The following is a 26,536-nucleotide window of genomic DNA, read 5'->3' on the forward strand; positions in this document are numbered from 1 at the left end:
CTGCCTCTGAGTCTCCAATATCATCAGTAAGCACATGCAGAATCATAATTATGCCATGTACAAGTTCTTTGATAACATGTACAGTTTTCTTCTTAATTCTTTATCAAATGCATTGATCGTGGCATGTGTGCATTGATCCAGGTCCACCATCTGGCTGTGTGTGATAAGCACAGTGGCATCTTTGCATTTCCACTGTCATTCATTGCGCTACAATTTGGCTGCAGGGGAGTAGTGGCTGGGATTAGCCCTGTTCTGCTACTTACTTGCATTTTAAGTTGACACCTCTACAGCGGCTCAGACCACATTACAAACTGAAACACATACGCACGACTTAGTGATGTGACACTCCTCAATAAGCTTACTCCACTAGCTACTCAACAATCTGTAATTGGATTTGTAGGAATAACAGCAAAAGATTTCCTAAGAATTGCTGGGGACAGAAGGTGAAGTTTTCTCATTATTGGCAAAAGGCTAGGTATAGATCCTAGGCGATTGGTATTTTCCATTAAAAACAAGCTGCCAGCAGTTTGCAGGACATTTTCAAAAAAAAAGCAGCAAAATAGGATCCAGGGAGGCATAAGGTTTGCACTTGTTCTATCCATTCTCATCACATGCAAGCGGACTGGGATCCCGCCACCCTCCTCCGAAAATTAAGAGAAGGTGGGGGGGGGAAAACAACTTTCGGAGGCGCCCTGCAGCCCGCTCTGCTTTGTTCTGCTGGGAGTGAACCGGGAGCATTCCTCAGGAGGGCACGTCCTCCTCCCTCGGCGCGGGGTTGCCCGCCCAAGAAGGAAGCTTCCCAGGGTGGCAGTCTGAAAGATGCTGCTCTCCAGCTTACACATCCCATACACTTGCCAAAAGTCTTTGTTTCATAATGCCACTTTTTTTTTTTTTTTAAATTATAAAGTCAAGTTTACACAAGAGAAAATCCCTTAAGTGGAGCTCGACGAATGTTGACTCCTACAATGAGTAAGCAGCTTCTTTAACATCTGTCTGTAACTCGGCTGTGGAAAGGCACAGAAAATACCATCTTTAGACTTATTGATCTCAGATGGGACATTATGCCCTGTCTGGATGATGGCACTATTTCAGAATATTTCTCAGCCTGCACGCTGAAGACCTTGTTTGTGGGTAATGCCAATAGCATTGACAGTCATGGTGACAGGCGTAACAAGCTTCTGGATCCCGACGCCTTAGGTGATTGTTGTCCTTAATTATACTCCCCAGATGAGGGAGAGCACAAACTTGCCTAAGCAGAGAAAATTCCAGGGAAGAAGTTAGCAGAGGACTTTGTTGCTGCTTTTGGTTCAGATCGACTTTCTTGATGATCTTTCTTGGGAGCCCCATTGGTAGGCAAGGCTGCCCTTGCATTGTTCGCCGGGAGAGCGCCTCACTCTTAGTATTGGTGCAGGGGAGCGAGAAGAGAAGGAAAACAGAAAGTGTATTTGGAATTAGATATTTCAGCCTGTCCTTAAAACTTGCTGTAGAGCCAAGTGCAGTGTGAAATAGAAATGCTTGCCTTGATCGTTGTGTAGATGTGCAGCTCCTAAAGGGTTAAACGGGTTAAATCTTATTTATCTGAATAGAACTGCAGGGCTGTTTTGCAGAATGCTCTAGCACAAATACCTATGGTTCACTTTGACGTTACAATTTTTTTGTTGGTTTCTTTACTTTAAATACTTGAACTGTTAGACCTTTTACTTTTTTCTCTGAGAAAGATGTATTTGTACCAGATTAGAAAAGCTAAACTGTTTCTTTACATTGAATAATCAGCCTGTCATGACAAATCTATCTCCTTCTGCATGAGTAGGTGCCAGTTTGACTAGCTTCTTTTAGGCTCACACTGGGTTTTAAGCTGGATCCATGTGCATGACTGGCAGTGCATTTGTTGGGCCAGATCTAAGGAGCCAGAGAGCGTTCAGCTCCTTTTTGCCTACAAAAGAGCAGCCAGACAACCAGCAAGAGGCCTTGGATGTAGCACAAGGTGATACTTACTTAGTCAGCCATTCTTTTTTTTCAAATATGTATTTTTTTTTCATTCAGTAAACTAAGAGTTTCTCAATTTCACGATGACACAAGGAATTAAATTATCAATGGATTGTTTTTCTACAGCCAGCATTCTTCACACCAGAAATACTGTACCAAGTGAATTACAGGTTTTCCAGAACAACATAGATTATATTAAAAAAAGAAATAAAAATAAAAAATTGCTGGCTAACATTTCTTTAAAAAAAACTCCTAGGTTTAAGGAGATGTTTTCCATTTTACAGCCACACAACCCCATTTTATTGTGAATTTTGGGGGCTTTTTTTTCTTAAAGGGAACAGCTTTGTTAAGACATTGTTTGCGATTCTTCCAGTTTTAGACTTTGGGCTGCTTCTGTTTTCATTCTGTCTTGTCTCATTAGTCCATCAGTGTCATAGATCGTAAGCCAATAGCTGCTTCTTTATGACAAGTGATTTGATACTTTTTGTGATACACATTCATGAAAAAATATTTTCAAGCTACATACAGTTTATTGGTAGTAAGGTAGCTGATATAGACACCAGGCAGAAGGCAGAAAATGTCTAAGATGTTTATGTCTGTCTTTGCTGACCACTTCCTACGATCTGACTAGCCACAGAAATCCAAAGCCAGTGCACTTTTGTTTATGTCGAGTGTTCCCTGCTTAGCAATTCATATCTTGCTCACTACCTGTGTATTTTGAGCTGTTCTGAAACAGTAGTAGAGACCAAACATAAATGTGGTCCCCAGGGTGATCAAAGATTTAATCTGACCAGATGGGACAAACTTGAGAAAGATTTTGACTTTCCACTCTGTTTTGCAACAAGAAAGGCTGATTTTTTTTCTCCCGTCTTTTCTTTGTTAGAAAAGGCAGAGATCAGGCCATCCCCAGAGAAATGAGCAGGTGTGGCCATTTACAAGCATGTCTGGTTATATTATAAACCAACATAAGAAAAGTTTGAAATGGTTTGAAAAGATCTGCTAAACAGTTTTAATGTTTCATCCCAAATCCTATTTACTCAAACAAGAGCCGATCAAGGTCACAGTAAAACCCAGCCTGCCCAAACCTTTAAAGCTCGTGTAATTTTATTTTTTTTTTATTTTTTTTATTCTGTCTTCTCTACTAACTGAATAGGTACATTTTGGTAATCCTTGCCTCTGGACAAGCACAGAAGTCTTTTTCTTTCTGAATGGCTAATAACAGAGCCGTTCTTTCTGTCTAATGATGAAAGAGGTGGCAGTCAAGTTCTTTCTCTTAGATGTACTGTGCACTCAGGGCAGACCATGGACGATTTTGAAACCTACAGCTATGGGAGTCACTCCCCCTCATAGGTACAATTCTGGTTTAATTTTGTTGCTGTGGAGTATCACTAATTGACCACTTTTTTTTTTTCCCCAGTCCATGGACATGGTAAAGAATTTTCTTTTTAAACACCAAATAAATGCAGCTCATGGGATTATATTTTTTTACAGGGAGAGTATAATACGTTATCAGACTTTTGGTGTAAACTCAGTTTGGATCCTCCCAAAATTCTGCCACAGGATGACTGAAAATCCCTGGCAGAGGTTTTTTTTTGAAAATGCGAGAAGATTGCAGAATCTTCAGTGATTTAAGGTTTTATGAGGGTGGTTGGGGTTTTTTTTCCCCTGCAAGACTCCACTGCTCTCAATATTTTACTGAGTTGGTCAGCTCTCAGCTTCTGCCGCCGCCAAGCGACATCGCTGGCCGGGTAATGATCTCGGAAACTGTCCCGCCAATGTTTCACATTCGAATTCACCTTCCCAAATCCACAGCATCATTTTTGGCCAAAGTAATGTCAGTCATTGCCGTCTGCGGCGAGTACAAAAGGGACCCCCTAATGGCAGCCATTTTTATTTGTTTCTTAAGATCCAAAGGCTGCTGAAAGAACAATTGGATAAAGTTGAGGATTGGAGAAGCTTGATTTTCTTGTTCCAGTGAAATGAAACTCCTGTCCTTTTTTTCTTCCCCTTCCCCTCAAAAGCCGGAGTCTGCTAGGGGGTTGTAGCTGTGTCAAAGCCGTTGGGATGCCACTGCTGATCACTTTAATTACTAGGACTAAGGAGGATAAAATTAAAAGTAGCACCATTGAAGCAGTGGAAGAAAGCTTGCCGAGATGTCGGTGAACTGTGAAATATAAAAATTGCATACCAATACATTTTTATAGGAGGGAAACAAGGAATTACATTACTTATTCTTGAAGAGTTTGTCCTTAAATGGTGAAGTTTTCCTCGCCGTGCATCCGCATGGCAGATTTTTAGACCATTACAAAGTATTTGGGGGAAAATAACAGAGCAAACTTCAATGTCTCTTTGGCATGTCAGGTTCATGTCAGAGGGTGAAAGATTTTGCTGAGTTTTCTCTTCAACTGTACAGGAAAAAAATCACTGTATCTGTGTTTGCATGGTCCTTTCTTGGTGCAGAGCTTCTCTTCGTGTCTCCTTTTTTTTTTTTAATATCTATATTCATGCCTCCATACCTCTCCCAAGCGCTTTCCTTTCCAAAATCTAGGGGATTGATTTGCTGTTTAATAATTGTTCTGTACCTCAAAACTTAATCTACCTACCTTTTCTGCTCTCAGATTCATTGCTCCTTCCACCAGTGTTTCCTCTGCCAAGCTCAGTAACTGAGGGTTCAAATACCTGAATTGAATTTAAGCAAGAACTAGGCTGTTTTTTCTCTTGTCCGCTGGTGATGATTGGCTTAATCAGCACAAACACAAGCCACAATAATCTGTGTTTGCTTGGAGATCCCCAGGATGTTAATGACTATGCTAATAATTCAGGATACAAGTTCTCTTTCAGGAGGAGGGGAGAAAAGGAGAGCAGGGAATCAGCCTGCTCAGTTTAGGGCACATTTGCCACAAACACGTAACTGGCCTTATTTTAAACTACGTGGGCTATAGTAGATTAAATTGTTTGATGTTCAACCACATGGGACTCTTAATATAAATTTTGCACATTCCTTCTTAAAAGTCATTTAAATCAAACCCACAAGTTCCTATATCCCAGGAATTACAAATAGTAGAGATTTGAGCAGTTTTATGTAATGCAAAATTCAATGTAATTTATGTTACCAAATACCGTGGGTCGAAATAAAATCAGTTGCTCTATCAGTTGGCTGGCTAGAAATTAAATTAAATTGATCTATTATAGTGCATAGGAGCAGGGGGGAAGCTTTCTAGTTGTCTTTCTAATGTGTACTTTACCAAATAAGTTTTTGATAGAACTGTTGCTCTGTGCCTTCTGGGAAGTTAAAGGGTGAGAAAGCAAACAAAGCCAATGTGCCATCCCGCTGCCTTGCAGGGCCCAGGCAGCATTGTCTTTCTAGGGGAAGGACATTAGGAGAAAAGTAAATCAAGGCAATCTGATAGGGAATCAGGGTTCTGTCACTCAGAGACAAGATATTGTGCTGTGTCTATATACTTTGTTTACTGTAGGGTTTTATGAGTTGTAACCTGCCCATGCAAGCTGTTAATGAGGCTAAATCTTGCTGCTTGAGGATTGAATTACAGCACACCTCTGGGCTAATGGTTATAAACAGAAAGTCCCATTAGGGCTGCATTCTGATTCAGTCATTTGCATTTTTTCTATTGTGCCGAGAACAATGCTGAGTAAATAGCTACAAACAAACAATTTACATGGAAATGGCTAAAATGTACCTAATTAGTATTTTGCACTTGTTTTATTAATGATTGCTTAAACTAAATAGCACTTAGCAGCAGCTCTCACCAGCATCTGCAGGTGTGGGATGCTCAGTTTCTGGGTTGGTGGGAAGGCTGCCAGGACGACTGTCCAAAGTTAAGCAGTTTGTTATATTCTACTCCGTTCAGGTCAACTGCCTATACCTGGGTTTTATCCTGGTCATTATGTCACTAATATGAAGTTATCGGCAGATTTGACTTAAAGCCAAATGCTGACTTTGTTGCACTTTTAAGCATTTCTAATATTGAGGGGAGGGGGAAAACAGTCCTAACTTTGAAAAAATCATATTTTTAAGGTGAAAACTGAAATTGTTTTCCTTATGGTTTGATGGATTCTTATAGATATGTTTAAACACATCTTTCTGTTAATATTTTTTTAGTATGGTGGGTTAGTCTTTTCCAAAATTTCATGCTGTAGAACATTGCTCATTTATGTAACTGAAATATTATCGTGCTTCTAAGATAGTTACGAGCTTTAGTGGGACAGCACTATCTGGGATGGTTCCAGTATGATCTCTTTAATTACTGACCAAAGCCCTACTAGTAGGATGTTTTAAAGCGATGCAAAGTCTTTTCTGCTCTGGCATCTATTGTTCTTTCATTAATTTTCATTAGTTTATTTTTTTTTTAAAAAGAGGTATCCATTGAAGTCAAAGGATTAGATTCCGTTCCATGCCTCAGATTCGATGTCACTTTACACTTTGAAGTCAGCTTGGTGATTGGAGTAACCAAGAGCAACATCTGGCTTCTTATTTCAGTTCTATGAGAGAATATTACTCAAACAAGTAATTCAATTTAGTAAAACCATTTTTATAGCCAAGGTAAAACTTTTTGTAGTTATTACTTTGAGACAAAAGTGTCTGAGAATTTTCATCAAGGTATTTTTACAGAACATAATTTATAAATGCTTTAAATTGAAAATAATTAGGTTTCTAATGCATTAATAATTTGGGGAATGCTTTAAAAAAAAAAATCTGATTCATGGATGTCTTTAAAAATTGTGGTGTGACACCCAGCTGTAATCGAGCATCCTATTTATAATGTGGGCCAAGCACCATGCTGTAAACCAGTTACTATCATGATGATCAGATTGAGAATGAAATTGCATTTCTGTCTATTACTGAGTTGGCAACTGTTCAATATATCTTAGCAGCAAGATGAAGAGCGGCGGCGGCAGCTGAGGGAGCGAGCTCGTCAGCTAATAGCAGAAGCTCGATCTGGAGTGAAGATGTCAGAACTTCCTAGCTACAGTGAAATGGCTGCAGAAAAGTTGAAAGAAAGGTCAAAGGCATCTGGAGGTGAGCTGAGGAACCTTGTATCTTATTCCTATGGCAACCTAGAAACCAGAGACCTTTTTGGATATCACTTTTATTCATACTTCAAAATGTTGTTGTTCATCAGGTGCACATATCAAAAGACCTGGCCATAGATATGTTTCCTAAATCATCGTTGTGTCACTTAATTTCCAACAATTAAAAGAAAAGCATATATGTGATTGAAAAAAAAAAAGATGTTATGTGAACAAGTAGCTCATATTGGCCCATTATTTACAGATTTGTCATTACCCACAGTTTTTTAGAATTTTATGATTGTTGGTTAAAATCTCTTCAATATATATTTTTATATAGGAGCATGGGCATAATTTTGGGGGAAAACAACATTAGAAATACTTAAGAAACTTTATTTTCTATTAAATGTGTTCAAAAGACTGCTTGGGAAGAGAATTTTAAAGGCGGCCCATGGGAGGTGGAGGCAACAACCTTTTGATTTTAAATGGCAGTTTTTTGACATACCACTTGCCTTCACAGGTTTTGAGTTGTAATATTGCTATAATGTTTTTAAACTGACTTTGAAATGTCATTAAAATTCATATACCTGCCAGTGCTACGAGCTGGAGTAATGTAGTGTCACTCAGACTCAAATGGGTGCTGAGCACACGTTTCAGTACAGGCTTCTTGCTCTTTTAGTGTCTTCTACATATTCTAAGGGGAAATTGTTTTTCTCATACTAACATGTAATTGTAAGCCAAAGTGTCAGGAAAATCCAACTTTACGTTCACAATGCATGTAGATTCAACAACAATATTTTTTTCTTCTCTACTACGTGTATTTTATATGCATATATATTTAAATATAGTCTTATTGCACCCTAAACCCTACACTTCTGTTCCATTTAACATCAAAGAGAAAAGCAGTTAGTTGTACGTCTCTCTTTGGGTCTGGTCTTCAGTTTCCTCTCTTCGCCCAGTAAACCAAGCTTGCCAACATAACTCTCTTTCATGATAAATAGGGAAACTACATCCTTGATGGGGAGGGAGTAAGCCAGGCTGAGCAAAATGGCACAGTACTTGTATATTAAGTAGACTATGGTGTTCTTCATCCCTCTTCACAAGTTATGACTTTCCATTCTATGTTATTTAATAACTTCCTCCTCACTGTTTTATCGTGCCTGTACATAGCTGTTCCTGCCATCTCTTCCCTCCAAGTAAGGTACACTTTCTGGGTATATCCTGAGTGCTCAGCTGGATAGTAGTTACCCTGTTTGTCGCAGTGACTCACTTGTAGTGTTGCTAAATATCCCAGTATGCTGCTTTCTGGGATCTGGCCTTCCCTGTTCATATTTTCCTCTGCATTTTGCCATTGCTCTTCCTGCCCTTTGTTCAGTTTATAAACAGTCTCAGAGGTAACTGTGCACTGTGCATATATATTTTTTTTAAAAGTATTTATATATATATAGATTGCATATGCACTCAGAGAGTTTCAGTGTTATTAAAGGAGGAGACAGTATCAGTACTGGTGACAACTTGTTTATAGCTATCACCACTGTATCTGTTGAGTTTTATCCAGCATAACAATTTCACTGCTTTCTACTTTTGCATGTGCTTTGAATTATCTCCTTGGTTTATAGTTCCTACCTTGATTTTTCTTTGTTCATACAGTAGTTCGGCCAAGCTATTTGAACTTCTCTTGGACTTCCAGTTTTCATTCCCTGTCTCCTTTTATTCCTCTTTGCTCTTTTCACGTCAACGTGCATTTTATAGCACTTACTTCTACTTATTCATTCTCAGAAAGCTTTCCTTATGGCACATGTTCCACATACTTCTACCACACTGCTGGTAATGTCAGGTGCCACACTAGATCTCCACTCAAGAAATTAATTCTTCTAAAATGGAGTAGTTCTGTGAAATGGCACCAACACTTTATAAACCAAATAAATTATAATTATTTCTGGGTTTAGTCTTTTTCATTTTTTTATTTCCACTAAAAATTAGGATTTAATAGACAGTCTCCCTATTACAAATGGATTCTGAATATTGCCCCTGACTGCATTCACATGTAGCAGGTTTTTTTCTGTGTATAGTCCTGTATTCCCTATACAATACCCAAAACAAGCTTGTAGTAATATCTTACGTCTTCCAAGCTCTCTTGTCCATTATGCTTCATTAATGTCGTCTTCTGCATTGATTGCTACATATTAATTTACAAAAAGGGAATGTACCAAATCATTTTCCTCTCTCAATTCAGTTATTCCAGAAAAAAGTGACATTTCAGCTTTGGGATTTTGGAGTTTTTAAAGACTAACCTCTTGCCCACTATTGTAGGTGAAAATGTGATCTCTTTCAGTGTTTCTATATGCTCATTAAGAGTTTCATGCTTTGGCACTGGTGCTACATTCTCTGTTAAAAGGCTTTATTTAATCATGGTCTGAAAAACTCAAATGCCTATGGCAAGTTGAAACTTTCCTGGATAAGCAGCATCCTTTGCTACGAAATCCAGTCTTTTTCATAGGTTATTTGACATGTGAGACAGAAAATACTTCTTCCTGCCAACTGCCAGAGGGTTTGGGATGGCAGCTTCAAATTTATTAGATGTCCTACTAGCTTCAGGCTGATAAGCGGATGCCTTGAGATGGGTCCAGGGACAGTATCGAGATAGGAATCCAAATATCCTCCATTTTCCCAGCAGCGACGGGACAAAGGAATTGACATCTTATCTAGGTATTGTCCCTGTGCAGTGGCACACCCGTCTACTCTCTTGGGATTTGGGTAGTGTGTTTTCTTTACTCTCTGGCACATCTCCATCCTTTATTTGAGATGGCGTCTTTGTGAGGATGTGGCTCGGATCTGGAGGTGGTGAGTAGGCAGCAGAGGGAGGGAACAATAGAGAGGACAGGGGGTAAGACAAGCATAGTGTGAAGAGGCTTTGGTGAAAAAAAAGTGCCAAAAATAGGCAAAACTGGGAGGGGAGAAGAGGATGAACACAAGAACAACGCAGAAAGATGTTAGAGGAGCAGGGAGGGAAAAACACAGGAGAAGCAGCATCCAGATGTATTGTAAAACAAAAAAAGTTTTCAAAAATTTTGGAATTAATAACAAAAGCTGGAAAGGTGTACTGCAGTTAAAAAACTTACCAAAGCGAGCCAGCTGGCATTGCATTGCACTTGTATGCTTAAAGTTTTCAGGGTACGTTACAGATTTTACTTCTAAGGCAATGATTTGGAAGGAATGTACGTGGTAGCTCAGGCTTACTCATCATGCTTAGTCTCAAACTCATAAAACAGTGTTAAGTCCTCAATTTAATATTTTTAACAGGCAGTATTTGTATCTGTTGGCAGTTACTGCTGTACTTTCTTGTCCTGACATCTGATTTCTTGTACATTGAACCAGTATTTCGACTCTGCATTTTGTCCATTCCCCGCCTTTGCTTCCTTTATTACTGTTCAGATGCTCCTGTCACATCCTGTAGCCTTAAAGTGAACTCTGTACCTGAAAGTAAATAAACTAAATATCTGAATATCCGCAAGCTTGAAGGATTTCCCAGAGACAATCCTGGAGGCATCTTCCCTGAAGAGCGAGTACTGTTCATGCAACTCCAGTGCAGCTTACATACGCTTCTCCCACTAATGTGATCCAGCCCCCATCAGTGCTTTTACCTCTCTATGAAAATCGTTCCTTTTTAATTTCATCTAGAAATTGATGCAGTCTGCTGCAACTCCTTTGCATGTGGACAAGCTTAAACCAAGTCAAGAGAATATCAGTTTAACCACAAATTAAGCCTGAGCTTAATCTGAATAGTAAGACATATGAGCTATAAAATACCTCTGGATCTTTTTTCCCACCAATATTCTGGCATTTCCATTTGGTTCCAAAAGATTCTTAGTTTGCTCTCTTCAGTCCAGACTGCAGTCCAGACTGCAGTACCTACCTACTGTGTAGGTAATGGTCAGTGCTGTTTAGTTGTTGACTTAATCCTTTATCTTTAATTTTGTTAATTTCTTCATGACATAGTAAAGCTTCGCTGTCTTTCTAGGATCCACATTTACATACTTTTCAAGGAAGCAGTTCTTTAGTACTCTTCTAAATACGTGCCCTGGTTCTAGACCAAGTGCTTTAAGTTTTTCACACTAGTAATTTGTTCTTTTCATAAAAGATATCTGTTATCTCTTCGTCATGTTGTTCCTTTTATCATTTATAATTGCAAAATCTTGTTGTAACATGCTCCCTAAACACATTTCCCTTTTTAATACACTGGAAGAACATTGGACTGGAGAAGAAAAAACCTAGAGTAGTTTAAAACAAAGAATCTGTAGATTTTGAAAGATATTTGAAAATTTCTAAAATTACTTCAAATGAATGCTTTTAATTGAATTTTTTTTTAATAAAGTGTAAATGTCCTGATAATCATATTCAGTCGAAGCCTGCCAACTTTAAATTAAATACTAGGTCAGGTCATTATCTGACACTAGGAATGTCTTCAACATTCCCATCTTTTTCGTTACCTAAAATGGTGGTGTCAAAGACAGTGCCTCTGATCTCATCTCGCTATATTAAATTAAATAAAATCAAATAATCTAATATAAGCATTCCCTTAGTATGCAGCAGTCTTAAACCCTGTCATCTTGTTTAGATTGTTTTGACATATCCAGCATCCTGCTGGATGACTGGTAGTTGCGCGCTGACCTTGCGAGCTGACTTCTTTGGGTGCTTTGGAAAGTCATTGCCTGCCTCTAGGCTCGAGGTGGATTTGGTTTCCCTCTGCCACAGTGGTGTCCCTCTTTCTTTCTCTTCCACCTCTTCCAAATGTCCATGGTCCTTTGCTGCTGTTAGCCCAGTCATGCTTTCAGTGTGCCACCGTGAGCTCCAGGATACGTTTGAGAGTACCGTGGCCTGAGTGCCACTGAATTTCTCTGACACCATCACGAAGGATTTAAAATCATGTGAGAAGTCCAGCTCCCCATTAGAAAAAGTAGAGATGCTTTGAAGAAAATTCAGAACTTTAGAGTTGTTGCTGTTGCTGCTTTGCCATTCTCTGTTTTCTCTTCAGTCTGCTTTTTACCCCATCCCTTTCTCCACTTCATGATGATCACACTGTGCCCTTCTACTTTGTTCACCTACCTCTGCGCTACCTGAAACAACTGGAGTCCAGATCACAGAACCATCTGTGTGAATTTAAGTGGGAACAGAAAGAATGTCAAAGAGAGTCCTGAGTGTTTCTGCCCACCCAGTTGTACACCTGAAGCACTATCTGTCAGGTCCCAGGTCTGGTCGCAGATCCTGGTTTGGCTGGGGAGAGGTGTTCTTCTCCATCCCTCTGGCTCAAGCTGAGGCAGTTTGGAAGAAAGCTGACTCTTCCAGGGACCATTGAGAATTAGTGGAGAGGAGCCCAGGGAAGTCATGGTGGTCAGCTGAAACAGAGGTGTCCTACTTCACAGACTGCTGCTCCATCGTACACGCAACAGATGTTGAATAAGACACTGAAACGGAAACTTCTTTGCTTCTGTATGTCGCAGCAAGAGCCTTACACTGAATCGGCAGAGGTCTGCGAAAGACATTGATTAATTACAGAGGAATTGAGGGAGCAGCTGGTTAGAAAAGAGTAGCAGACATATAAAAAAGTCAACAGGCTCCTAAAATGGGAATTATAGGGACTGTGGAGATAAAGAGGTAAAGAAAAGAAACAACTGTATGACCTTTTTGTCAGTAGTGTGGGCCTGAAGTGCAAACATCTGGGGATGTGTATTTCAAGGACAGATGATGAGTGATGAGCACGAATCCTGGTCCAAACTTCCCCAAACTTCTGGTATTCAGGATTATGGCATCTTGGTACTATGTTTAGGATCCTTTTTGTTTATATGGTGTTCGAATGTACCAATGTCCAGTAATTATAATTAGTATTTTTTCCTATTGTGAAGTGTTTTAAAGTTCCTTTAGTTACTATATGTGTCTTCTTTCTCCAGACGCACTCCAGCCTTCTCTTTTTTGTCGTTTTTACACGCATGCATATATACATAGGAAAAAAATGTATGTATAAGTCTGAACAAGTCTAGATAGCATTTGATATGAGACTTAAAAGTGAGTAAATACAATGCAACTACATGCTTTGAAAGTACTAATCTAGCTTTTATGGACTTTTAATTTCATTATATATTTGTATTGAAAATGTGAGTCAGATTTTTTTTTTCTGGGATCTGCTTCACAATTCAGCATTTGCTATTTGATCTTCCTCATGTTACTTACTCTTTCTGTGCCATAATTTACCTACATCATCATAATTGTAATTATAATAATCACCTACTTCATAAAACATTATGGGGCTCATTTACAAGTGATATTCATAAGTTGCTCTGAGAAACTGGGTAGAAAGAGCCCATAAAAAATATAAAGTACAATTACAATTATTATTTTATTTAAAATGTATGTAGCTTACAAACAATGCTGATTCAAAGTGGTGCAGTAAGGCAGCAATCTGTGAGTGTGCTCCTGCTACACCTGAGGTCAGCGCTTGCTAAGCGTGATGTTCCAGGTTGTAGTTTTCCTCTTCGTATCAGAAGTGGTGGAAGACGCTAACACCTAAGCAAGGTACAGTGATCACTGGTCTGTGATATATTGTGCAAAGTAAGGAGTAGCAACTCTCACCGAGCTGGGAAGCAGCTCTCGGTACCTGGAGCTGCTGCCTTTCTCAATAGACTGCAGCTCCCAGGTCCTTCTCCTACCATCCAAACCTGCCGTATGCCGGCTTCGGCATCCATTCTGCACTACAGAGAACTGGGAGCCTAAGGGAAATTATTTTGACTCGAGTTATGAGGAAAAGCATACATGCTTTTCAGAGTTAGCCAAAGATTCAGCGCAGAGAACAGACACTGCTGAGGCCAGACTCTACCTTTATTGTAGCAGGAGTTTCCAGCAGAGCCCCCTGTGTGTATATTGAATTGCATCAGTTTAAAGTTAAATCCATGAGTGGACAGAGTGAAATCTCCTTCCAGACTTATTTAATGATTTGCATTTTTATCATAACTCTACTTGTTCTCTAAAGCATTCTTTTTTTTTTTAGTGATGTGGTGCATGTACATAAGAAAATACTAACCTTAATGCTGTATGTTCCTACAGATGAGGATGAGGATGATGATAATATTGAGATAGATACTAATGAGGATGTTCCTGAATGCTCTGTAACTGGAGGTGGAGATGAGCTTACTAACCTAGAAAATGACCTTGATTCAACGGGTAATTTAAATAATGGCTATTTTGTGTATTTTGCATGACTAACACTCCATCATCATATTAGTACTGATGTGCTGCTTCTCTCTGTCATAGCTTTATTCCTTCGTGCCTTTTCAGGTCTTTTAAACCCTAATGCTTATTCTTTTTTAATATTTTGCATTCATGTTTAGTTGAAATTTAAAATCAGCAACCAAATCATTATTTCCAACAATGGCAGACTTAAATGTCTCTTGATGGGGAGGGGGACCCAGGCCAGATTTGTAAAGCAGAACCACCTGAAATCACCCTACCTGGATTGTCCCAGCAAAGAAAGGTAGGCAGGCCAGAGGAGTGAGCAATTGAGTTGGTGAGTACAGCTGCTGCTCTCTGCACCGACATCCTGGTCCATGGGCTCAGTGAAAGGAGCAAACATGCCTCTATGTTTCCATGTAGGCTTGGTAGCCCTCCAGTTCCTTCCTGAGTACCAGTTCTTGTATTTATACCTTGTTGCTCAAGTGGGGACATGGAGGTATAAATTTGAACAGAATTAGTCCTATTTACTTTACAAAGTTCAAGTAATAGATTTTTAATAACACATTTGAAAACCATTCGTAATCATAGAATAGTTTGGGTTGGAAGGGACCTTTAAAGGTCATCTAGTCCAACCCCCCTGCCATGGTGTGACATGTATTCTTGTAGAAATGCTTGTATAATCTTAGCACATGCTGGTCAAGTAATAATAAATCATAGTAGTGGTATTTCCCCTTTCAAAAATTGTAATCAAGCAAAACTGGAGTTCAGGTTCCTCCATAGATGATAAATATGTCAGGATCTTACAAGGGAGATGCTTATTTAAAAACGCACTAGATCTTCAAAGATGTGAAGGTAATTGCCCATCAGTAAGGGGCTCCTCTGCTCACAGAGAGTTGCTGAAGGAGTTTGTTCTCTGTACAAGTCTGCCTGTTGCCAGTGGCCCTGGGGATTGCTGAGGGCCTCTTTGTAGTATGGTGTGCTTCTCTGCCAGGGCGTTTCTGCTCCCTACAAGTTAACTTGAGCCCGGAGAAGTGTGCTAAGCACAGGACAGTATCGGGATAAAGGCAGTACAAGAGAGAACTTCTTACAGCATCCTCTGACTTGGTTCTGTCCATGCCAACCGGACCCAAGTTTGTAGCCCATAATATATTAAATCAAAAGACTTAATTTAGTGTTTGCTCTTTGTAAATTAAACTGACAATGATGTGTATATAGCACTTTCTAGTCTTTTTGAATGCGAAAGGTTTGAGTCATGTCCTTTATTTTTTTTTATTTGAGGATTTCCAAACACATAAGAAAGTATATTTAGTATTTCCAGCATTTGAATTAAGCTGATTTAGAGCAGAATCCTTGTCAAATAATTTTCCAATAAATACTGGTTCATTTTAGGAGAAGTAGAAAATCAGTAAATGAATATACCTGTCACATAGCCCCAGTGACTTACCAACATTTATATCTGTGGGCCTTTTTTCTTGAGAGATACCTTCTCACGGATACAAACCCACTACCCAATGCTTCATCTCCACCATGGGAAGACATTCTGGAAAAAAACTGGGACATCATTTTGCAGTTCAGTCTGCACAGTAGCCAGAGGAACAAACGAGTAAGGAAGGGGATGGGCAATAATACAGAAAACAGTCTAATGCTGTGATAGAAATCAGCGTACACAGATTTCGATGGGATTCTGCCAATTCATACCAAGTTCTAATGAAGGCTGAATCTCCTGGGAGCACGTAAATGCAAAACTGTAAGGGACATTTCACATTTGGGATCATTACGACCATCTTAATTAATTTGTCCCCTGCTGAATCTTAGTCCCTCCCATCCCTCTCAAGAAGAGAAAACTTTTTTTTTATTTTTACGGCCAGTTGTTGGTTTTAAATATTGCATCTGTCTGTATTTGTCAGTACTGCTACCATACGCTGCTGTGAATGTATCTGATAAAATGTGAACCTCTTATATCATAGTTATTACATGATGTTTATGTATAAACCCACGAGAATGTGCATGTACTTACATGTGAGCCTCAATTAAGGGCACTCTGACTGGGTGTGCCAGAGGAAAGGGAAACTATCCTTCGTCATAACCCAACCCAGCCCATTGCTGCTGGTGGCAGGCATCGTTTGATTGCCAGCGTGCCAAAAATATTTTGGCTAACATGAATCAGAGCGCTCCAAACCTTGGAAGGAGCTGTGCAGCAAAAGAGTCATGGCTCCACTTCCCACACCAGCTAGAAGTCACCAGCCCGCAGTGAAAATCTCAGGCTGTGCCTATAGAAAAACATAGCAACTGCTATTTTTTGAGCCAAGTGTTTGACCCAAGGCCCAGATGTATGTGCATAGTATACTCAGATGATGCTGCATTCGCTCCGTTTCAGGGGCAATTTCTCACATGGTGATGCATGTAGAGTATGTCTGGGGGCTTCTGCGCCAGTGTTGTTCTGCTTTCCTACCCAGGGTTAGCTCCATAGATCTGCGCTGTGGTTTGTTATTAACACCTTTCTCCTTATTATGTGTGTATGTGTAGGTAAGTGTGTGTGTAGGCGTGTTACAAATTCATATAGTCAACGGTCATGTACAGAATGAGCATTATTGGGAGGTAAAATTCTCAACTCTTATTTCTTTGGGCTCTGATCCAAGTTGCTAAAACTGATGAAAAAAAATTTGGGGGCTTCAGCAGACTTTGAATCTGTCCCTTCAATGCAGTTATGAAGCGTTTTACAGCTCTCACGGCTTCAACGTATTCTATAAATCATAGTAAAATATTACTAGAAAGCTGTCTCTTTTGATACTGAAATTTTAATGTTGAGAAGCTGTGCCAAGGAGCCTTAGGATAAATTAGTAGTTCATAAACTTGAGGGGTTATCAGTACTTAGAATATGTGATAAATTGTTATATGTCATCTTAAAACAAATGACTCTTTAAGGGTGTTTTTATACCAAAGTATAGGTATGTACAAGTTGGGAGTAACTTAAAGTAAACATTGTCTCCTTTCTGTGTTTTTTCATTGACTGTCTTCAAGCACGTTTACTTGTTCAGCTGAGTGCTACATATATTTTTTGAGAGAACTTAGGCGTTATCTATGCACGTTATACAAATTTTCGCCAATCTGAATTGCAAAAAAAAAAAAATTTTCCTTCTAGTTTTTACTTTTTTAGTTTGAAATGATAGCAAAGTGAATTAAATCTACCTTTTAAATTGCTACATTGTTGTAGCGACTCTGCATTTAAATGCATCTCACTCTGTTGTATGTGGTATTTGCATATTTAGCAGAACAAAACAGTAAGTTGGTGGATTTGAAGCTGAAGAAGCTCCTAGAAGCTCAGCCACAGGTGGCAAATTCACTCTCCAGTGCTGCTCAGAAAGCTGTAACTGATAGCTCAGAGCAAGACATTAAGGTAAGTTTTGATTAATGCTTTTGTCTCAGTACCTGTGTGTTCCGATTTCGGGTTTGTACTTCGTGAGGAGGAAAATGATTTCTTATCAAAGCCTTCACAGCTTTGAAACGGTAGAAAACGGTAAGAAACGCAGAAAATCTTCATGGCAGTGCAGTTGCATAGTTTGCAATGCACTGGGTTTTTTCCTGTTGATTAATCAACACGTTTTCCTTTTTTTTTTTTTTTTTTTATCTTGAGACTTGTCATTGGCATAACAGTAAGAGATATAACAAGCATTTCTCAGTTCTTATTGTTCAGGTTGTCACTGAAATCAGAAATACAGCACGGGCTCCATCCTGCTGCTGGTGCAATCAGCAGCAGGACTCTCCCTGACTTTAACGGGAGCAGGATTGGACTCTCAGTGATTTGCTTCCCTCCCAAGCCTGACCCTCTGTTTTTTCTCCATTAAAATTAAGCTGTGGTACACTTTAAAGGCATACATACTTGGGTGCTTGACAACGAGTGCTTCTGAGAAAAATAGACACGAGTATGCGGTGTATGCGGTCGTTTTGCCTATTCTTAATCTTCACCACTTCAGCATAAAGCGCACACCAATTAATTTTCCATTTCATTTTCTTAATTAGACCCCTTGTGTTCTTACTATTATATATTTTTTTTAAATAGTCCCTGTATGTCATTAATATCCCTATGGCTCTGGGGCACTTCCAGTTGGGTATAACTTTTCACCCACCTGCAGTCTGGGGGGAAAGCACTGCTGACTGAAAGGATTTCCTTCCCCAGATACAGAGATGCTTTGAAGTCCCAAAACAATGACTTTCATTGCTTTTCCCTTACACTGTCGGTTCCTATAAATTGGTGATGAAAGTGTGTGGCAGCAGCAGAGGACTTTCGGTCTCTATCTTTGAACAAAAGGAAGCCTGGATCAAGTCTGATTTTTGCGTTCAATTTAGCTTTCTGCAGTGGATTTAATGCAAAATGAAGCTGGCCCAAGAATAATACAATGGATTGAAAAGGCTAACTGAATTAGTGGGCTTAGAGGAATACATTTGTAAAGTGGCAGAAGTCCCCAGTCATAAAAAGGTTTCTTAAAATGGGATTTACTGGCTAATCACACTGATATTTTAGCATGTTGCCAGGCCTAAAAAATTAGTCATGTTTGTTTATTTTGGTAAAGACTGCTTTAGGCTGTCAGATGGTTATTGTGCTAATAACAGGAAACCACTTTTATTTAACCAGAATCATAACCACCCGATTAGTGCAGCTGAAAACTCATCCAGAGCATACGAGTGATACTTTTTTAAGCTTAATTGGACAAATGACACACGGGCCGCCTCTTAGGGTAATTGGGTATCACCTAACCTGACGAAAATGGTATTTCTTTTTATGAAAAGCTTCCGTGAAGGAGTTGCTTTTTTTAAGGTACTCCCACAAAAGGTGCAACTTAACAGTTCATCTCTGTGTACGTCTTTCTAAGTAAGAGTTGGAAAGCGGCATTATAAGGAATATATGATGTCCATCTGTTCTCATGGAGCTCTCAGCATTGAGGTGGATTTGTTTTTTAATAAAATGCAGTTTACACGTTTCTAAATGAGGCATTCTGTGTTTGTGGAAAAGGATAAACTGTTACCTTCCCTTGGGGATTGTGTATCCCCGGCCTCCTTGAGGCTAGAGAATAGGCCATTGGAGAACTCCCTCATTACCGATTGTCTCAATGCAGAGGAAGGGCAAAGTCTTGGTAGCTTTTGATAACCAGTTTCAGCATTCAGCAGGCTTAGCTATTAGTCATGCATCTTAGCCTTTGCCTATTTACTTTCAAAACACTTAATAAAAATAATAAAAGATTAGGTATAAAATGAAATATTTGTTTGGTACACAGCACCTCGGTATCTGCAGTTTCCACACGCTGCGGTGGTTCAGTCTTCTGGGATATTTCGTGTTGATAGAACCATTTGAATTTGTTACCAGTATTAACATAGGAAGCCCTGGAAAAGATAATTGTAGTTTCCTTAGCTGTAAAGGGCTTACTTACAAATCTGGCTTTGGAAAGTTATAGCTGATCAAATGCAGTTCAGTGGGGTAGTATTATAATCCTACCTTTTAGCCTTCATCTAGCATTAGTGGTTTATCTCAATGGGCATAAAATTAGAAACTAGTTCTTCTTGTCATACAAGTCTGTGGGACTACAGAAAACGACAGATTTCTTTACCGGGCAGGGAGACAGGCTAAAGGCAACACGCTTTTAAAACGATACAGATCATGTTCAGGGGTAGAGACGCCACTACTTGGCAGCAGCATGTGCAGCACTTGGCAAATCAAAGTTGCAAAGGAGTGATTTTTCATTTAAAATTGGAATCACTGGCAAATACCGGTCACAATTAATAGGTCTGGCTGTTGAGTAAGTAGAGGGTCCTGCAGGAGCGTGCCCACGTAGCAAAAAGCTGGTCGTTGCCACCACTAAACAAAAAAAAGGAAAAGTTAATCAGTCTTCTCCTTTTTTTCCGCAGCTGATACTTTCATCCTATATAAACCGCAGCCCGAGTTGTGAAATCCTCTTTGCAAAAGCTGCATCCTGTCCCCTCGCCGAAACGTACCTTTTCGAATTTGTGTCTTCCCGTTTGTAAACAAAAGAAACTGTTGTGCGTCTGTTTTTTTTCCTAGCAGAATGGAACAGAGGAACATCGTGCTGAGCGATTACAAAAAGCAGCAGAACGGTTTAGAAATCCCGTTGTGTTCAGCAAGGACTCTACCGTCAGAAAAACTCAGCTCCAGTCTTTCAGTCAATACGTGGAGAGCAGACCAGGTAGGAGAAAATATAAAACCTGTTTTCCCATCTTATGATTTAATAATATTTAACAATAAATATATGAAAACCCGATAATGTAAGTCCACATTTCAATACATAAATATCAAGCTTTATAATAATTTTACATGTCTTTCCCCTTTTTTCAAGAGATGAAAAGGCAGAGATCAATACAGGAAGATACAAAGAGAGGAAATGAGGAGAAGGCTGCGATAACTGAGACTCAGAGGAAGCCATCAGAAGATGAAGTGCTTAATGTATATTAATTTTTTGTCTGGTTTCATGATTGCTGATAATTCCAAACTGTATGTGGAAATAGTGCCTTTATTTGTTAAAATGAGATGTTAGGGTTTTTTAGATGTCAATCTCCAGTGCATTCAAAGCAGAGTGAGAGGGGTGCACTGTTGAATTAGTCTGCAGTGTGGTGATAATTGTCAGATAAAAAAAATGAATTTTTCAGAGTTCCACAGCCCCGGCTTCCTTGAGACATTTCCATCAGGGCACTTCCCATAAAGAGATTCCAGTATTGATCTACCAGGAGGATTTTAATTATTACAATAGCAGATACCGCAGAGCTGCAGTTAGAGGGAAGAGTCACATGAGACCTGCTAGAATTTCTCAGCCAACCCATTTTGTTGGCTTGGGTTAATGGGTGTTCAACCTTTCCATTATCCAGATCAGCCGTGAATTACTAGCTGAATGATGTTTGCATTAATATAATATATATGGTAATTTCTTCACTTAATTAACGGGGAGGTTCAGCTCAGTAGGGGTATGGGCTGATCATGTGTAAAATTGATTTGTGAGGGAAATATTTGATAGACCGCAGGGAGAAAGCTGGTTTTGATGGACAGCTGCGGGACAGAAGCAGGAAGAACAAGTTTTAACCTGAATTTTTTTTGTCTGAAAACACAACACAGCCTTTGATGGTGGTCGTTTGTTGCTCTCCACAATTTATCTAAAAACATTTGTCGTTTTTGCTGAAGCAATCTAGAGCTGAGTAGCGATTTTGTACTGCTGTCATATCTACACCAAAACATCGAACTTTTTACGAGCCGGAGTTATTTTTAGCCCAGTTGTACTTTTGCAGAGCTGAAAAGGTCTGGCACAGTAAGTTCACATTATATATGCAGATGATACACGTGAACTCTTGGGATATTTCAGCCTGACACAGCATTTCTTTTCATCTTCTAATAACAATTGTTAACAATTATGCATGCTGACATTAGGAAAGTTTTCATACTATTTTCAATTAATTATAGTTGATGAAAAGCAATATACTGCACATCACCTCGACTCCCCAGACTGTTGTTTTTTTTTTTTTTTCTTCAGGGACTGTTCTCAGGGAGTTTTTTTGTTGTTGCTTTTCTGGCTATATGACAGGTAGAGAAGGGGTTTCCATTAGAGCTGATACTTTTGGCTGTTGTGTAGGAAGAGAAGGACCAAATTAATGGGGGTATAATGTGCTTAAATTCAGATACCCCAAATTTCAAAGTTCTGTGCTCATTACTGGTCCTGGGAGCTCAGCCATTCCATTAGCCTTCACTTTGAACATGTCTTTATTTGAAATAATATGCTGATGTGATTATTATACCTGTTGCCTGAATATGAAGCTGAATTGATGATTTCAGACACATGTACAGAAAAACAATTGAAAACATTTGGTGAAAGTATCTGAGACCCTTATGCAGCAACAAGTTAGCCTCCAGTAGGGAAATAAGCCTCATAAAAAAACCTGTATATTTTTCTGTTCCCAAAGGACAGTGATTTTAGTTGCATCCTTTACAGAGTGCAGATGAAACATAGAATCATTTTGCCAGGTTTTTTTTTCCCAACTTTAAGCCATTCTCCAAAGCTCTGGGACAGGAGTAGGAGTAAGGAGGAAGAAGTGGCTGGGGTTACTTGGAAGGAGTAATATTTTTTTCCTAACTTATGCAAAAACATGCTTCGGGAATGACATTGCAGTATTGTATACAGCCCATAATAACTCGGTACAGCCAAAACACTGTGTGAAAGTTTTTGAGTCACATGAGAGTAACTTGGAGGTACTAAATGACTGTTCTCAGGCTCCTAGCGAGACAGCCAAACCGCTTTGGAAATATTTGGAGATCTGTGTGGTCATCTGCGGGGCAATGCTGAGAAGTTATAGGGTACAAGAGGTAAACTTGACTCGTTAGCATTTCCACAGCTTTTTCAGTAAGGTTCAATACGATTTATCAACTTGGCATCCCAGGGCAGCCTCCTGGCTGAGTGTGAGCCGGCGCAGAGGCAGGACAGCTCGAGTTAGTCCCCATGTACCTGAGCATCTGCCCAGTGCCGTTTGTCACCACTTCTCAGGATAAGAATCACAGTTAGAGTAATTAGTGGTATTTTTACAGATCGCTGTGTAGCAGGGCAATTGCCTGCAGTCAGAGAAACCCAGAGAGGCATGATAGCCCAGGCTGGTGAGCCTCAGCATTACAGTTGACCCAGAGGAGCTAAACAAGCCAGGGAGCTTGTTTCAGGTTTGGTTTTAATCTCAAAAGCCCACTTTTTAATTGTCATTAGAGACTTTCATGCTAGTTCTTCTAGCCCCTAAAGTTAGTGTTTTAAAATTGAATAAGACCTGAATGGAGTAGAAATGGCATGTTAAATAGTGCTTTATTTGGATTATGTTTCCTTTCATTATGCTTTGTTACAACAGCTTTTATGTACTTAGAAATAAATTAGAGGAATTTCAAAAAGCCAGCCAGGTAGTAAAAAATGGCAAAATCAAATGTTCCCTAAAGAAAAAATGTCGTGTTTTAATAAACAAATAAGGACATTTGGCAAAATTGTAAAGTTTATGAAATGTAAGTGTTAGCTTTTTGGTAGCGAGCATGGTATTTGGTTGTTTAGGTAAGTGCCTTACTAAGTGTTTGTGGAAAGGAAAAATGCAACTTACAAGTGATGTTTTTTCTTCTTGTTTGTTCTCTTTAACAGAAAGGGTTCAAAGACACCAGTCAGTATGTTGTAGGAGAATTGGCAGCACTAGAGAATGAGCAAAAGCAAATTGACACCCGTGCCGCGCTGGTGGAGAAGCGCCTTCGCTATCTCATGGACACAGGTACGGTGCCCAATTACACTGTAAACAGTTTTGGCAAATTGAGCGTTCACAAACTCTTATAGAGTTTTGGAAGTGTGAATCTTTGAAGCCTGAATGTTCAGCAAAACTGCCTTGAAAATAAAAAGGCTGCGATTTGCAGCCACCTCTCTGGGCCCTGGTGATAAGAGTGCCTTCATGGGAAGTGATAACTTGCCCTGATACCGTGTGAGCCAGCACTATTGAACAGTGTGCTCATCCATGCAGAGTTGGAATACACATCTGTGCCTCATTGATATGCCACTGCTTAAAAAAAAAAAAAAAAAAAAAAAAAAAAAAGAGTAAGATCTTCACTGTTCTACTGATTCAGTGGGAAAAAAAAGATTTGGCCAGCTAAAGCCATGTACTGCATGAAACAGAGCACGGTACGTGGGGGAAGGCTCCATTGGCTAGATCACTGAAATTTGAGAATACTATCTGGTTACTGATGCTCCACAATTATTTTATTTATTTATTTATTTTCAGGAGAGTGGGTTTTAAAAGTCTGTAATACTTGGTGTTGTAGGTGCAGTTGAAAGGATTAAAGTATATGGGCGATTTTTTGTTAAAAGCATGATGGTTTTGACTTCCACGATGAACGTTAAGATGGATATTAAGTGCTGATGGTCATCAGAGATGGATAGATTTAACTGCATCAATTGGAAACAAATGGTGCTTTGATACTTCAAAAATAAATAATATTGTAGGTCCAAACAATGTTCTTCCTGTCCCTTGGGGAAAAAAATTAATTGGTCCAAATTACTTTGTGGATAAATTGTCTTTATAAGTTATGTGTATATCTGATGTTATAAACTTGAAGCCTGTCTTTAACTGAAATAACAGATTTTAAAGTAGATTTGAATCCAGTGTTATGTTTTGAAATACAGATGAATAGACTTTAAAGTTCAGTACTTTGAAGTGAGCTTGCCACATGCGTCCAAATATTAGGGTGTATTTACTTTCTCATGTGCTCAGGTGGTTTGACTTTTTAAAATAGTTTTACAAAAACACATAACTCAGAAACTGTTTCTGTCCTGGATGAATGCTTGTTTAGTAAGACTTTTACCTGTTACGGTCTTTTGAAGTACTTTTTCAAATGCATTACATGACCTTTAGTTATTTAGCTAGAGAAAATGTGTGTATATTATCCGGCACTTTCTTGTGTACTTTGTTATATTTGTGAAACTTATGTTCTGCACAAAAGAGCCAGTACAATGTTTCACAAGTCTTATATGAATTCTGAATACCACCTCTAGATATATATGGAGTCATCAGCATAGCACTTGGGGATTTTTAAAACTCTAATAACTATGTTATTATTTGATTTATGTCATTTATTCAATTCAATTCAAAAGAGATTTCTTACATTTCTTATGTTTTTTAAGTTCTTGTATTTTGAAGTATGACAAAAGTTGCTGTGTTCTTCGTGTCATACACACAATGAGATGATGTTTCTTTTAAGTATCCTGCATAAAATGGGGAGTCTAGCGCACAGCTAGAGTGGCTTATGCAGCATAGCTGTAAGGGTTGTAACAGGAATACTAATGAATACCCATCGCTGCTTTTACTGGGGATAAGGGGACAAGTGGTGCAGCCATAATAAAAAAGTTACTTTTATATTCTTGACCATTTCCTGAGCATTCAGGATTTAACTTAAAACAAATTATTTGACAAGTCCTTGATAAAGATCCTATTTATGTTCGCAGCTTAAAAACACGATTTAGGAGAAAATGTGAAAAGTGGAGTTTCTTACCTATAGTTAACTTTATAGCCTTGAAAGCAGGGATTCTCAAACTTCTCTAACTATGGTTCACATCTTAACAGACAGCCTATCTCATGTACCACCTCCCCTGCCAATCAATATCCCATTTGTCATCAGACAACATCCCTGTGGCAGCGACTGCAATTGCTTACATGGAAAAGTAGTATTAGGAGGGTTTGTTTGGTTTTTTTTTTTAACAGTCCTTAATGTGATATGGTAGTGGAAAAAAATCTGAACATCTCTTTTTGCTATGCCTTTAAAACACTGTTGTGTCAGCTCTGTTTCTGTGCCCCATGTGCAGTCCCCTTCCACCGGCTCCTCATCTGCCTCGCTTTCCTGCAGGCTCTTCTCCTGCCTGCTCCTTCTTTCTCCCTCTCTGGTACCTACTGCAGTTGCTTCAGAGGATCTGCTGTATCTCATCTCATTAGTGTCTCTCTTTGTCAGGATGGCACTTGTTTTTCTTCCCTACCTCTCTTCAGGAAATAATTCCTAATACAGACAGATAAGCAGCTTGTGCCTCCGTCTTAGTCCCAGCTTCTTCTGTAAGGGTCTGGGCTGCTTCGCCCGAGTGTCTGACTGTCTGAGAGACAAATCTGGAAACAAAAAAGATGAGTCAACACCATATGACCTGCCAGCTTGCCACAGACCACCAAGTGGTCTGTAAAGCCAAGTTTGAAGGAAGAAAGTAACCACAGCCTGATAGCTAGAAAAGCCCTGAAGGGCTGTTGATGATGATCTCGGAGTTTTGCAAATACTCCCCTAGGTGTTGGTACATACCAGAAAGATGAGAAATGTGAAATGCTGCCAGCTCTCAGAGGTGTGCTAAAAAGCTTTTGATATTTGGGGTTTCTGCAAATGCAGGCTTTAAGAACCAGGAGGTCACGTGGGCAAGCGTAGCTGAAAGATCCTGAAAACACAACATGAAGGACAAGAACCACAAATGAATTGGTTTTATAATTAATATAAATTCTTTTTTAAGCACATCTCTCTCTTAATTTTGTACTGCTTGGGGTTGTAATACTGGAGAGCCTCAGGCAAGTAAGAGTCTCTGCTGACCTTATTCCTCAACAGCTGAAGCAGGGTGCCGTGTTCGTACAACTGTATGGGGAAGGGCTTACACTGAGTTGTCCTAATGAATGTTTGCAGGATGATTGTCCCCATCAGAGTAGGAGCACATTTTATACTGGGATTTCCAGCTTTGTTTCCACGTGTGCCAAAACCATACAAGATAAATGAAAC

At 39.3% G+C, this 26,536-nt stretch overlaps 1 protein-coding gene across 8 annotated transcripts in view; it reads left to right on the plus strand.

Moving 5' to 3' along the window:
* Positions 1–26,536, plus strand: part of EHBP1 (EH domain binding protein 1) — a 229,358-nt gene that overhangs the window by 169,486 nt on the left and 33,336 nt on the right. For 2 of the 8 annotated variants that reach the window (XM_076334976.1, XM_076334978.1), the window contains 6 exons: positions 6,877–7,024; positions 14,113–14,229; positions 17,508–17,635; positions 20,294–20,435; positions 20,586–20,692; positions 23,397–23,520. In XM_076334976.1, coding sequence (XP_076191091.1) covers positions 6,877–7,024; positions 14,113–14,229; positions 17,508–17,635; positions 20,294–20,435; positions 20,586–20,692; positions 23,397–23,520 — 766 coding nt within the window. The remainder of the gene's footprint in view (positions 1–6,876; positions 7,025–14,112; positions 14,230–17,507; positions 17,636–20,293; positions 20,436–20,585; positions 20,693–23,396; positions 23,521–26,536) is intronic. The other 6 variants (XM_076334977.1, XM_076334984.1, XM_076334981.1 and 3 more) reach the window with 4 other exon arrangements.

This window comes from Aptenodytes patagonicus, chromosome 3 (assembly GCF_965638725.1).
Source record: "Aptenodytes patagonicus chromosome 3, bAptPat1.pri.cur, whole genome shotgun sequence".
In the NCBI taxonomy this organism is placed as follows: Eukaryota; Metazoa; Chordata; class Aves; order Sphenisciformes; family Spheniscidae; genus Aptenodytes; species Aptenodytes patagonicus.